Here is a 15,363-nt window from a genome sequence, read left to right as displayed (position 1 = left end):
TGAAGTTCTTCTCCATCCAGTGTTTGCAGAATATTTCTCTTAAACCCATTTATGCTACTGCTGCCTTTTCAATCTTCCAAAGTGTGCTTTATTGCATGGCTGCTAATTGCTCATTCTTCTCAACATTATGTATTTTTTTACAAATTATTACTTTATGGGTCGTTAATCTGCCTTCAATTATCTTAGACATAGGCAGGACATTCCTTTCGATAACAAGCAAACACTCATGCTTATTTAATCGGGCAACTAAGCTCGCCTAAGATTTATTTCCCTTGGATAGCACAATGTGTGAGTGTGAGTGCATCTGTATGAATCAGTTTCCCAACATCCTGTCACATTCTAGGGTAGGTTTGGCCCTCTGGCTGCTGCTGAACGACAACTCCCATCAGGCCCCAGCAAGGACAGTCACAAGATGGCCTCAAGAGATCTCCACATAGTTGCTACGGGACCCACGCCAGTCACAAAACGCACCTGGGGAATTTTGAACACTGCCTAGAAGGGGGAAAATTCCCACTACCTACCTATTGCTGGAGTATTCCTCAGGCCTCTTCCGGGAACAACATGAATAAGCTAGAATCTTAAACATGTCTGTGAAGGCGCTGCCGTCAGGGGGCTTTGTGATGAAGAAGCTCTGGCCACAGAGAAACACGACGAAAGACACCCCGATGCAGACAGCTGGGATGATGTAGCCGATGACAAAACTCACGTTCTGCTGGATGTATGCGATGCCTCCCAAGGATACAATGGCCCCCAAGTTTATGCTCCAATAAAACCAGTTGAAAAACCTTCGTGTGGCTTCGGGGCCCCGGTCTTTGACCTGCACGAGAGTTTGTTGTTGTTCTTAAATCTCCTCCGTAAAAAAACAACCTACAAGTCAATAACTATTCGCCAAAACAAACGCCTAATCAAGAGCAATGCATTCCCATTCAGTTTTAATTGCATTCGTGATGCTTCTGAAAATCCAGGAGCGTCAGAGAAAGTGGGGTTTTTTTTGGGGGGGGGACCAGTTGTGTTTGTTTGTTACTATGGTATGTACGTTTGTGGCTTTATACAGGAAAGGCTCCATTTACACGTGTTCAACACGTGCTCAGCCATGCACACACTTATTGCGCCATCCCAGAAAGCGATCCCAAATCATCACAAAAAGGGGCGGAACGGGGTGCTTGCAGGCTTTTGTGACGGTGCTTCAAATATATGCGATTTCACTGAGCCGTGTGGTGCCTTGAGACGTAACCCCACACTAAATGGGAGCTGCCTGTCTTGTAAACCATCTTGTGATCCTCAAACGGAGGGCCGTATAGAAAATAGCAAGCAAGTCAGTATTAACTTGGTGATGTTCCTAAGAACCCATGCAAGATTAAGAATCTAAGTGTGCATTCAGACTTGGGGTTTACTGCCTTAGTTTTCCTGGTGATCACGCTAGTACTTTTGCCCAGGTTTCTCATGTACCTTTTGCACTGCCTTAACTATTGCCTTATGAAACTGCAGCTGTCTGATTGATCTACAGAGCCATGGCACACTAAATTTCATCCACACCAGTAAGGCACCACAGCAGATGTTATCGGACACGTCCCCTTCTCTTATGCCCATGTGTGCTTCTGCTCCCCATGAAAATGGGGGGAAGGATCTGCATGCTGGAAAGTAAGTCCCCCAAATTCTGTCACATGCTGTGAGCCACCATAAAACAGCAGGAAAGTTACAGCACATGATTTTGCAGGGTTAACATGGGCGATGAGCTTCTGCTAGATTCCCAGAAGTGGATTTCACGATGTGTGAAAGATCACGTGAAACATGGAAATGCTCAGGTAAGGAAATGTCAGGAATAAAAGTGCTGTCTGAATGCAGCCTAAGAACAGCCTGGCTTTTCTAATTGGGGTTATCTGCCCCATCTGCAGCGAGATTAAAGTGCCATAACAGCAGGACTCCAGCAGATACCAAAGTCCTCTAAGCAGCCCCTTTCTAGTAGGGAATTGCTTCCGATGTTCAAAAGCACATATCTGGTGACTAGACTGAAATCTACAGCTTGGTGAGCCAGAGCACAAGGTTGTCAACCACGGGTGTTTTTTGTTTTCTGTCTAAGAACACCACCAATTGTTGGCTAGCTTTTAAACCAGGGGTTGGGAGCCTGTTGCCCTCCCGATGTGTTCGACTCCAGCCAGCATGGCTAATGGTCAGCGATGATGGGAGCTGCATTCCAGCAACACCTCGGGGGTTGCAGGTCCCCCTACTCTTGACCAAAGGCTTTTAAAACACATGACTTCCTCCAAAGAACCCTGGGAACTGTCGTTTGTAGGTGCAGGGATTTGTAGCTCTGTGAGGGGCAACGGAGGTCTCCTAATAAGTCTCAGCACCCATTCTGAACTACAGTTCCCAGGAATCTTTGGGGAAAGTGATGACAGCCCATTTGAAGATGGCTACTCCAGCTCCCATTGGCTCAATCCAGCATGGCTTGCAGTCAGGGATGATGGGAGGTGGTTTGCGACACCACACCCTCCAAAATTTCTCTGATGAAAATAGAGACGTCCTAGACAGCATCTTAAAAAGCAAAGATATCAACTTGCCGACTAAGGTCCTTATAGTTTTTCCAGTAGTGATGCATGAAACCATAAAGAAGGCTGATCACCGAAGAGTTGATGCTTTCGAATTATGGTGCTGGAGGAGACTCCTGAGAGTCCCATGGACTGCAAGAAGATCAAACCTCTCCATTCTGAAGGAAATCAGCTCTGAATGCTCACCGGAAGGACAGATCCTGAAGCTGAGGCTCCACTACTTTGGCCACCTCATGAGAAGAGAAAACTCCCTGGAAAAGACCCTGATGTTGGGAAAGATGGAGGGCACAAGGAGAAGGGTACGACAGAGGACGAGATGGTTGGACAGTGTTCTCGAAGCTACCAGCATGAGTTTGACTAAACTGTGGGAGGCAGTGGAAGACAGAAGTGCCTGTCGTGCTCTGGTCCATGGGGTCACAAAGAGTCGGACACGACTAAACGACAACAACCACAACCACCATACCTTCTATTCTCCACCCTAAACATACCCAACCATTCCTCAAAAGGCTTGGCTTCCAGGTGCTTGGATAATCCTGGTCGCCTTCCTCTGTACATCTTCCAGCTTGTCAGTACCCTTCTTAAACTCTGGTGCCCAGAACTGAGCACAGTGCTCCAGATGTGGTCTGACCAAGGCAGAACTATTGCATCCTCTGATCTGGGCATTATGCATCTCCTGATGCAGCCTAGATTATTATTTTTTGTTTTTTGGATGCTGTATTATGCTGTTAACATGCAGTTCAATAACTGAACTTTCCTCCTTACAAAAACCCGAGTTGCGCAAACACAGACTAGCAAGGCAGGGAGAAGAAAGCTAGATCAGAACATTTATTAGGAATTGGGACTTTTTCAGCCTGAGGACTGCATGCTTTGCCAGGTGCCCATCTGGGGGCAACATCCCAGTGGTGGGCAGAGGCAAAAGTGTGCCAAGTGCTGAACATAAATTTTACCTTTTGTACCGCTGTGGGTTAAACCACAGAGCCTAGGACTTGCCGATCAGAAGGTCGGCGGTTCGAATCCCCACGACAGGGTGAGCTCCCGTTGCTCAGTCCTTGCTCCTGCCAACCTAGCAGTTCGAAAGCACATCAAAGTGCAAGTAGATAAATAGGTACCGCTCCTGCGGGAAGGTAAATGGTGTTTCCATGCGCTGCTCTGGTTCGCCAGAAGCAGCTTAGTCATGCTGGCCACATGACCCGGAAGCTGTATGCCGGCTCCCTCGGCCAATAAAGCGAGATGAGCGCCGCAATCCCAGAGTCATCCACGACTGGACCTAACAGTCAGGGGTCCCTTTACCTTTTGTAACATAAGCTGGTTTCTATCTACACTGCCCCATCCCTCTGTATTCCTCATCCAGGGAAGCAAGAGGCATCACCAGAGTTTGGACACATCCCAGTCAGGCAAAAACACTCAAGGAGGGTGCAAAGCAAGGGGCAGTGAGCATGTGGCCTGAGGAGAGTATACAAAGGGCCTGAGGTTTCCCAACTCTATTCTAAGAGGAAAAATACAGGGAATCGTTCAATCCCAAATCAGAACCCACAGGAAGTCAGACTGACAGTGATTTTGCAGGGTTTCAGACCGGAGTCTCTCTCCCCTCCCAAACCTGGGGGTGGCAGGGAATGAACCGGGGACCTTCTGCATGCAGGTGCTCTACCACCCTTTGTTTCTGCCACACTGGTGAAAGTAAGACCACAGCAATTCCGGGAAGCCACTGAGGAGCAGCTGTGCAGCAACTCCCCGCGAGGAGGAACTGAGAGATGCAAAATATAGTTCCCTGCTGACCAGAGTTTATAGCTCTGCCGTAAATCTCCCACCATTTCACAGCCGAAACGAGGCTCAGACCTGCGTGCGCTTAAAGCAGCCATATCTTTGCAAGAACCGCACTAGCTGGGCATCTCACCCACCCCTCCCCAAATCCATGTTGTAAGGGGTCTGCATTGCCTGCTGTCCGGAATATGCCTTGGCTATGCAATGGATGGACCCTGCTGGCTGGCTTATGAAGGTGGTTGTCTTAACAGGGGTTCAGATGAATTCTCCCCCCCATATGCAGAAACGAAGCATGAGAGCTACAGTGGTTCCCCACAAGACGAACGTCTCGCAAGACGGAAAACCCGCTAGACGAAAGGGTTTTCCGTTTTGGAGGCGCTTCGCAAAACGAATTTCCCTATGGGCTTGCTTCGCAAGACGAAATGTCTTGCGAGTTCCTGCAGGTTTCCCCCCCTTTTTTTCCCTTTTCCTAAGCCGCTTATCAGCTGATCCGCTGCTAAGCCGCTTAACAGCTGATCCGCTAAAAGCCGCTAAACCGCTAATAGCGCTAATCCGCTAAGCTGTCAATGGGCTTGCTTCGCAAGACGAAAAAACCGCTAGACGAAGAGACTCGCGGAACGGATTAATTTCGTCTTGTGAGGCACCACTGTACATGGGGCTTCACACCCTGAGTCACCCACCCTTCTCTCCCGTTGCTGGATGTGTGATTGTCACATCACATGTCTGTGTTTACATTCCATGCTTGGAAAGTGTGGGAAACAAGAGCCAGTCCTATCTCTTCCATTGTATTGTACTTTTGTTTTTTGTTTTTTACTTTTTCTCTCTCTTTTGGAGAAGATGTAAGAGGACGCCATGATTGCTTTGTCCTGTATATACAGTCATACCTCAGGTTAAAGACGCTTCAGGTTGAGCGTTTTAAGGTTGTGTCCCATGGCAATCCGGAAGTAATGGAACGGGTTACTTCTAGGTTTTGCTGCTTGTGCATGTGCAGGCAATCAAAATGACATCACGGCTTGCGCAAAAGCGGCGAATCGCGACCCGCCACATGCAGAGGTGGGTTGCGTTCTTCTCTGGTTACAAACGGGGCTCCGGAACAGATCCTGTTCGCAACCAGAGGTACCACTGTATTGTTTAATAAATTACTTAAATGCCACACCTCATAGCCTCAGCTTCCAGCTTTACTCTGCTCTTTGAGTGTGCACATATTTTCGGTTATGTGTCGCTGCTGCTCAACGGGACTGAAGAGTTATGACCGTCCCATGCTGTGTTTGTCTCGATCTGAGGGCTGTGCAGGTGCCCCCCGGGCACTTCCGACAACCCCAGTGGCTGGTCCATACACAAACACACTGGCCAGTGGCCTCCCCACTTCACCAGCTGAAGTTTGGCTGGTGTGAAAAGGGGCCCCATGTACTGGACCCCCCTCATGTGGAAGACCACTCTCCCCATTCATGCTAAAGGTAAAGGGACCCCCGACTGTTAGGTCCAGTCATGGCCGACTCTGGGGTTGCGGCGCTCATCTCGCTTTATTGGCTGAGGGAGCCGGTGTACAGCTTCCAGGTCATGTGGCCAGCATGCCTAAGCCGCTTCTGGCAAACCAGAGCAGCGCACGGAAACACCGTTTACCTTCCCGCCGGAGCAGTACCTATTTATCTTCTTGCACTTTGATGTGCTTTTGAACTGCTAGGTTGGCAGGAGCAGGGACCGAGCAATGGGAGCTCACCCAGTCACGGGGATTCGAACCACCGGCCTTCCGATCAGCAAGCCCTAGGCTCTGTGGTTTAACCCACAGCGCCACCCGTGTCAAAGGGGGTGTTCAGTCTGAAGAAGATAAGGCTGAGAGGAAATATGAGAGCCATCTCCAAATACTGGAATGGCTGCCACATGGAAGATGGAGCAAGCTTGCTTTCTCCTGCTCTGGAGGGTAAGACTTGAGGCAATGGCTTCAAGTTACAAGAATTCAGATTCGGACTAAACATCAGGAAGAATGTTGTTGTTGTTTTACCTTTTTTAACCTTTTTTTTACTTAAACCCCACCCTTTTTCCAAGGCAGCTTGCAGATAAAAGAAAAACTAAAAACAAATAAAAACTCCAAAACCCATTCAACAATGAAAGAATTAGATTTATCTAACCACACACACACAATCTAATAAATCTATTCAAACTACAATAACATATTAATTACAGTGGACCATTCGACTCCCGAAACCATTTAAAAACCAAGGCACGTCTTCCAATTGGCTGCAGGAGCTTCCTGCACTCAAATGAAAGCTGCATCAGACATTCGACTTTCGAAAAACGTTCGCAAACCGGAACACTTACTTCCGAGTTTGTAGTGTTCGGGAACCGATTTGTTCAACAACTAAGCTGTTCAGTAAACAAGGTACCACTGTACAATAAAAACAGCAGGGCACCAGTCCCTTCATTAAAAGCTGTGCGCCTGCCAAAGCCTGTTGGAACAAAGTTGTCTTCACCTGTCGGAGGAAGGACAGCAAGGAGGGAGCCAGTCTGGCTTCTCCAGGGAGGGAGTGCAAAAGTCTGGGAGCAGCCACCGAAAAGGCCCTCTCTCGCAAGGCTCATCTAGTCCAACCCCCTAAAATGCAGGAATCCTGGCGACAGAATCCCTGACAGATGGCCATTCAACCTCTGCTTAAAAACTTCCAACGAAGGAGCATCTTTGGAGGTGATCCTTTCTACTGTCAAACAGCTCTTATGTTTGAAGATGGCTCTCATATCACCTCTTGGGCTTCTTCACAGTAAGCCTACCAAACTCCCTCATCCATTCCGCAAAAGGCTTGGTTTCCAGAACCCTTCATCATCTTGGTCGCCCATCACCCTCGGCGCAAGTTCCAGCTTGTCAGCATCCTTTCAAAATTCCCGGAACCTCCTTGCCCCAGACATTATAATGGAAGAGATGGTGATAAATAGAAATAATGATGGAATATAATAAATAAGAACGGCAGCTGAAGATACTTTGCTAATGCGCCTTTGCACTGCATTCCTCTACTCAGCACATGCCCAAAATATGTCCGAGACTCACAGGCCATCTCTGTTTAGGATGAATCACCCCTTAAGAGAACAACATTTGTTACAGGGATAGACACACACACAGAGAGAGCCCAAGATGCCAGTTTTAAACAGATGTATGTTTGGAACTGATGACTAACTGAAGTTCTTACGCCCGGTCATTGCACCAGTTGCTAAATTTCCTGAGTTTCCATCTCAGCAAGGAAAAAAAATGAAACGAAATGCAGAATACAGAACGATCTTCCTGCTGAATCATCGCTGGGGATCTATTTTGCTCAAACTTTCCCAGTTATGCAATACTTGCATTTAGCAGAGCAACATGATATTAATCCCAGGCCACGCTCCATAACAAGCATGACTTGCTTTTAATCGAATTAAAGTGTCCCGTTTCCTCCAGCTTGGCACCCGTGCCAAGGAGGCTGAGTGAAAAGCAAACTCAGGATGGTTGCTGGGTAGATGCCACTGCTTAGTAACACGGTTGTTTGTTTATTTATGCATTTAACAACATTCATGGAAGAAGAGTCCTGTGTCACCTGGGTGCTTACACCCAATTTCCCCCACTCATTGGTTCCAATGAATTGGGTTACAAAAATATGGTGGACAGGAGAAAGGGAAGGAAATAGAGAAGGTGCAAGCTGCATTTTTAAAGCCGTGCTTTTCAAGCTTTGTTCTACGACTCCTTACTGAGAAGATGAGCAACAGCAGTGCAGGCGAGCGGTTAAGAGTTAGGCAGTGTACACACTAAATCTTTAGAGCAGATTCGAAGCACATTCCCCTGCCCTTCAAAGGATTCTGGGTGCTGTAGTCTACCTCTCACAGAATGGCTCTGAGTGAATGTCCTGGGTGCAGGAATTTGCTTAAAGTTCCAGAACTAAATTGAGCTCAGCCCGTTTCACACAAAAGTTAGCATTGCAACAGTTTAAGCTTGTGTAGGGTTTCCTCCTGAGCCTTTTCTTGTCCTGAAATTATTCCACAAGGCAGCAAAGGTTTAGGATCCATTTTCCTTCTCCTAGATGGGTTACCTTCCCAGGTGGATGACGATGATGATGATTTATTGTATATATTGCCCTATACCTGGAGGTCTTAAAAAAATCAAAATATAAAACCATGAAATATATAATCAAAATAAAAACAACAACCCAATAACACACACCATGGATGAGCCCCCTCTGCCCCCTCTATGGCACATGCAGAAACCTCTTTCATGGCGCCTGCTGAAAAAGCAAACTGTTTCAGCAGGGGGCCGGTCCACTGTCCCTCAGACCTTGTGGGGGGCCGGACTACATTTTGAAAAAAATAATGAAAGAATTCCTATGCCCCACAAATAAACCAGAGATGCATTTTAAATAAGAGGGCACATCTTATGTAAAAACACGCTGATTCCTGGACCATCCGCGGGCCAGATTTGGAAGGCGATTGGGCCGGATCCGGCTCCCGGGCCTTAGTTTGCCTACCCATGTTCAAGACTGTTGAGCCCACTATTAGTCTTGTCTGCTCAATCTGCCAGAGCCTGTCTTCACACAAATAATAATAATGATGAACTAATTACAGTAATAACAAGACGGGTGCAGCCACTGTTCCCCATTCATTTCAGTGGTGCTGAAGAAGCACCTGATTGGCTGGAGCTGCAGATTCAGACTGGCATGTTTTGTCTTTTAAGGAGAGTTTCGCTTCCTCATTGGCGAATGGGCTAAATTCAGAATTGCAAAATTTTGAGGGGGGGGGGGAATCAAAGCGCGTCACACAGAAGAACAGGAAACGGACAGAGTGCAATGCTGCTCAAAAAGAGAAGCAGAAGATAAAGAGGACATCACAGTCCCAAGCCTATTTTTTGAGAACGAAGCTCTTTGACTGAGCCAACCCTTCACATCAGGACACATTCCTAGAAATGTAGGCAGGTGGAGATGTTTGCATGTGGAGAGGGAAAACAATGCCAACAAAATATATTTATTTTATGTAACACGCCCCGCGGACGCCATGACTAATGTACAATTTGTCCTGCTGCTTGTTAGGTAAAAGCAGTGATTTTTGTGTCCAGGAAACCTGGGTTCAAATCTGAAGCCGGCAAAGAAAGAAGGATTATAACAGGCCAGATTATCAGATGCTCCGCACTGTTTTCTCTTTACGTTCTGTATTAGTTTTTTCTGTTTTGTGTGGTTTTTTTTAAACATATTTATAGTACCTTTTTTATGTACTTGCATACACATAAACATATTTATAGTACCTTTTTTATGTACTTGCATACACATTTCCAGCATTAGAAAACTACAGTAAAATATTTTCAAAAACCCTAAGTCATACTGTGGTTAGGTATTTGAATTACAGTGGTACCTCGGGTTAAGTACTTAATTTGTTCTGGAGGTCCGTTCTTAATCTGAAACTGTTCTTAACCTGAAGCACCACTTTAGCTAATGGGGCCTCCTGCTGCTGCTGCTGCTCCGCCGGAGCACAATTTCTGTTCTCATCCTGGAGCAAAGTTCTTAACCTGAAGCACTATTTCTGGGTTAGCGGAGTCTGTAACCTGAAGCGTATGTAACCTGAGGTACCACTGTATGTTGGTGGGGCAGGGGAGAACTCTATAATATCCCCACTAGTTGTAAGTCATTCCTTCTCGCAAGAAGATTCTGGGAACTGTAGTTCGATGAGAAGGGAAAAGAGCCACCACAGAATTCACAAGTCTCAGAAGCTACAAATCCCAGGATACTTTGCTAGAAGACATGACAGTTAAAGTGACCTTCAGAGAGAAGGGTGGGAGGCTTATGCTGTAATAATAATAATAATAATAATAATAATAATAATAATAATAATAATAATAATAATTTATTTATACCCCACCCATCTGGCTGGGTTTCCCCACATAATCACATAAATCCACATTAGTTAATTTGTGAGAGCGAAATTAAGTTTATTTGGGTTTTTTTATAACCCAACAGTGTTGCGCACATATAAAATGGCACATGAACGATGTTGAAAAGATTTAGCAGTTCTTTGCACATCTATCCCGGAAACTCCAGGGAGCACCCAATCGATTAACCAACAGGGTTGGGAAGTGGAATTAAAGAAATGAAACACACACAGCAATGAGGGAAATGGAGAAGTCAGGTCCTTAAAGTGTGATTTATGGTTGAAACTAAGAAGTGTGTGTACAGGGGACCGTATTTCAGTGGCAGAGCACGTGTGTCGAATGCACAAGGCTCCAGGTTCAATCTCTGGCATTTCCAACTAAATACAACAACAGATCATGAAGGAATTGATGGGGAAAGACCCTCATTTAGCGGTTCTTATCTACCTGTAATCTGCCTTGAGTCCCTGTCAGGAGAAAAGGTGGGGAATAACAACAACAACATCTAGATCAGAGATGGGGAACCTATGTCCAGCCATGTCCCATTCTGAAAATCATGCCTGAATCAGCATACTGTTCCCAATGAAGTAGTGTTCTCTCTCTCTCTCTCTCTATATATATATGCAGGACAGTTTAAACTAGTCTCAAAATGACAAGCACACAAAGGAACTTCTGCAATCACATAAAAAGGTAAAGGGACCCCTGACCATTAGGTCCAGTCGTGGCCAACTCTGGGGTTGCGGTGCTCATCTCGCTTTATTGGCCGAGGGAGCCGGCGTACAGCTTCCGGATCATGTGGCCCGCATGACTAAGCCGCTTCTGGCGAACCAGAGCAGCGCACGGAAACGCCGTTTACCTTCCCGCCGGAGCGTTACCTATTTATCTACTTGCACTTTGACGTGCTTTCGAACTGCAAGGTTGGCAGGAGCAGGGACCGAACAACGGGAGCTCACCCCGTCACGAGGATTTGAACCGCCGACCTTCTGATCAGCAAGTCCTAGGCTCTGTGGTTTAACCCACAGCGCCACCCGCGTCCTGTATGTGCAATCACATACTGATCCCTCAATTCCTGGGATTGCAATAATGCAAGAGGACAATGGAAGATCCCCTCTCGGCCGGCCTTTCCCAGAGGTCCTCCAGATGGGAATTGGAGTCCAGCAACATCTGGAGGGCACCAGTTTGGGAAATGCAGGTCTAGGCTTTGCTTGGAAGAGATTCAAGGTGATCCTTGCACAGCTACCAACAAATCAGCCTTGCAGGAACTCAAGTCTTTATTCCAAGGAAGAGTCATCAATGGAAATACATTTGGTTGCTCCTGGGAGGTGGAGAAGACCATTTTGAACAAACCAAACCACAGTGCTGGTTTTTCATGAAACAAGGCAGGGAAAGGAAAGGTATATGAAAATTACGCCCTAAATTCTCCATGGTGCACTCCAGTAATAATCACTCGTGTTTGCATCCACCATTTTGAAGTTCTGATTAAAGTGACCACCGACATTATTTCTCTCTTGACACAACCACCCATCTTCTGGCAATAGATGGGATTTTCAAAAACCTTTCGCGGGTCAAAACTGTAGTGGAAGTTACTATGCCTCATTGATTAATAAGTGGTATTTGAGGCTCGGGAGCCAGAGCTATGCCACAGCAATAAACTATTCTGGACAAAAACAAAACAAATCAACTTTTGACTGTTCCAAGATGGAAGGGCAATGATCTAATTTGTGAGACTCAAGCTATCTTATGGGTATTTGATATGCTAAGATGGGCAGAATTCCATCACAAAAATACAGAAATGCAATGCCTGATGAGAGAGGGACCCAACCCACACACACATACCGGTACTTGCGCACCATGTATCAGCCACGACACTGATGTCCCAAAAGCATTATGCCACATGGTATGAAATTGGAGGAAGGCATATTATACTAAAAAGGCCATTGGCTTATCTAGCTCAGCACTGTCCACAAACACGGACAGAAGCTCTCTACGGCTTTCTACAGAAGGTGTCCCCACGCCTACCTGGAGCTGCTAGGAACTGAACCTGGGACCTTCTGCATGCAAAGTAGGTGCTATACCTCATATGTGGTGGGACTGTAGTAAAAAGAAAAAAAAGAAAATGATATATAATGAGTTGAAGAAAATGTTCCAACTAACATTTGTCAAAAAACCTGAAACATTTATTTTTGTTAGCGATTGTAGGGAAAGTCCTGCCAAGGAAACTGAAAAATATCTTTATGTATGTGGACAATGGCGGCAAGAGTCTTAATAGCACAAGGATGGAAGAACAAGGAAATCCCAACCAAAGAACTGTGGAAAGAGAAATTGATGGACTACACAGAATTGGCAAAACTGACACACAAACTACATGACAAGGATAACTGCGATTTTAAAGATGAATGGGAACCCTTTACAAAGTATTTAAAGAAACAACAAAATGAACTGGACTCCTTGGCAGGTTTTGAATAAACATTCACAAACTTCTTATTGATCACATCTAGATAGATAAATTAAGATCTGTACAGTTTTGTAACATGCAGAAAATAACATATGTTGATAAACCAGATAGAGGAGCTGAGGGAAGTTTGGGGGGGGGAGAGGGGGGCTATTTTGGGGGGATGAGGAAGGAAAAAAATAGGGGGGATATTTAAGGATGATATGTTTTTTGATAAAATGTTATGTTGAAATTAATAATAAAAATATATTTTTTTAAAAAAAAACAAAGTAGCTGCTATACCATAGAGTCACAGAACGGAAGAGTTGGAAGGGGTTCCGCGGTCATCTAGTCCAACCCCCTGCAATGCAGGAATCTCAACTAAAGCAGTCGTAACAGGTGGCCATCCAACCTCTGCTTAAAAACCTCCAGTGAAAGAGGATCCACCAGCTTGAGGGCGTTAGTTCCACTGTCCAACAGCTCTTACCATCAGGTAGTTTTTTCCCGATGTCTTGTTGGAATTTGCCTTTCTTATACAATGGTACCTCAGGTTAAGTACTTAATTCGTTCCGGAGGTCTGTTCTTCACCTGAAACTGTTCTTAACCTGAAGCACCACTTTAGCTAATGGGGCCTCCTGCTGCCACCGCGCCGCCGGAGCACGATTTCTGTTCTCATCCTGAAGCAAAGTTCTTAACCCGAGGTAATATTTCTGGGTTAGTGGAGTCTGTAACCTGAAACATCTGTAACCTGAAGTGTATGTAACCCGAGGTACCACTGTAATTTGAATCCACTGGTCCAGGTCCTAGCCTCTGGAGCAGTAGAAAACAAGCCTGATCCATCTGCACACCTTCCGGCGTGGCCTTCGCTGACGCAAGATGTGGTGATGTGCTCACTGCCCAATATTTTGCACGTCTAGCAAAAAAATAAGCCACCTCAAATTCAGAGTTAACTAGTTCCTAGGCAAACATGTGCAGAAATGCAAGCAAAGAATGCTTTTGCTAGATCAGACGGGCCTTTAGTCTGAGCCATCAAGCTCCTCTGTTCTTTGTTGTCCTCTTATGTGTAGGGTTTCTGTGGACATGATTTGAAGGCTACTTCCCCTGAAAAATTACTGTACTTCATTTGTGATGGGGCAGCTTTGTTTTAAATCTGGGTCAAACGGTTAAGTTCACACTGCACCTTCCTTCATAGGGAAGAATGCATATTCAGTTGGACGATAGACAGACCTCACTCACCCTGCTCTTTCCCTTGTAAAAAACCCAAAACATTTCTCATCTTTATCTCTTGAGAGTCCAATGAAGCAAGAGGAAAACCCCAGGCAATTGGGCGGCAAAGAGGAGAAAACAATGGGGTAGAAGAAACAGGTTAATATCCAATAGTTTATTATCCTATTAACTATCCACTCCTTCATTAAACTATTTCCTGTTTGCTTCCTGCTTAAGTCCCTCTTCCCACCCTTGGGGATTCTTGAAAGCCACCCGGTTTATAATCCAGCTAGCATTCTTTTGTTTGAACTGTTATGTGCTCAGTATGCACCGTATTATTCAATCAAGATTATTTGGAGCATGTCATCTTCCTTTTCTTTCCCTGCCTCCCTTTCAATCACGGCGGTCTGAGGAGTTCTGCGCAAACCAAAAACTTCCTCCTATCGTTGCAAACATGAGCCCATAGAACAAAGGCTTTGTGTCCTTTGTTGTGTGTGTTGCAAGAGATACGCAACCACTGACATTTCTGCTTGCTGAGATTTTGCTGGTGAAAGAGCATGATGGTTTCTTTTGATTTGCACAGAGCCTTTTCCCAAACAGGAAGAAAATAGCTATATCTTGGAGGTTGATGTGTGTACACACACACACACACAAGCTGGTTATGCAAAGGAAATTCCACTTGAAGTGTTGAGTGAATGTCATGTGGAGCCAAAGACCATAGGGATGAATTCCATGTGCCTCTCCCCCAACCTGGTGCCATCTATGTTTGTGGCTACAACTCCTATTTTGACCTGCTGAAGTCCACAACATCCTGAGTCCACCACATTAGCAAGCCCTGGTTTAGACTTGCATTTCTTGAACAATGTGGGTCATGGGTTCACTGCCAGCAGGACACGTGAAAAGGATCTGGGGTCTGAGTAGATCCCAGGCTTCAATTGAGTCAACAGCGTGATACAGCAGCCAAAAAAGCTAATGTTGTTCTAGGCTGCATCAACAGAAGTCTAATGTCCTGGTTGAGGGAATTAACAGTCCTGCTCTAGTCTGCCTTGGTCAGACCCCACTTGGAGTGCTGTGTCCTGTTCTGGGTACTGCAGTTTAAAAAGGATAGGGACTAGTTGGACCGTGTACAGACAGAGGAGGGCAACCAAGATGACTAAGGGTCTGGAAGCCAAACCTATTGAGGAGTTGGCTATGTTCAACCTGGAGAAGAGGAGACTGAGAGCCATCTTCAAATAACTACAGTGGACGCTTGGGTTGCTAACGTGATCCGTGCAGGAGGCACGTTAGCAACCCGCAGTGTTCCCAACCCACAGCGTCATGTCTGTGCATGCATGGGTTGAGATTCGGCGCTTCTGCGCATGTGCCACCGCCGAAACCTGGAAGTAACCCGTTCTGGTACTTTCGGGTTTCGGCGGGTCCATAACCCGAAAACACGCAACCTGAAGCATCTGTAACCTGAGGTATGAGTGTACAGGGTACCTTGGGTTACAGACGCTTCAGGTTACAGACGCTTCAGGTTCGTACCTTCCCTTTTTTTGGCGGGAAATTCC

At 45.9% G+C, this 15,363-nt stretch overlaps 1 protein-coding gene across 2 annotated transcripts in view; it reads right to left on the bottom strand.

Moving 5' to 3' along the window:
* Positions 1-15,363, bottom strand: part of SLC15A4 (solute carrier family 15 member 4) — a 57,308-nt gene that overhangs the window by 38,712 nt on the left and 3,233 nt on the right. For both annotated transcript variants that reach the window (XM_081842268.1, XM_081842267.1), the window contains exon 2: positions 522-817. In XM_081842268.1, the coding sequence (XP_081698394.1) occupies positions 522-817 (296 nt within the window). The remainder of the gene's footprint in view (positions 1-521; positions 818-15,363) is intronic.

Source organism: Podarcis erhardii (assembly GCF_964252035.2).
Source record: "Podarcis erhardii genome assembly, chromosome: 15".
In the NCBI taxonomy this organism is placed as follows: Eukaryota; Metazoa; Chordata; class Lepidosauria; order Squamata; family Lacertidae; genus Podarcis; species Podarcis erhardii.
This window is presented reverse-complemented; position numbering and strand designations above follow the sequence as displayed.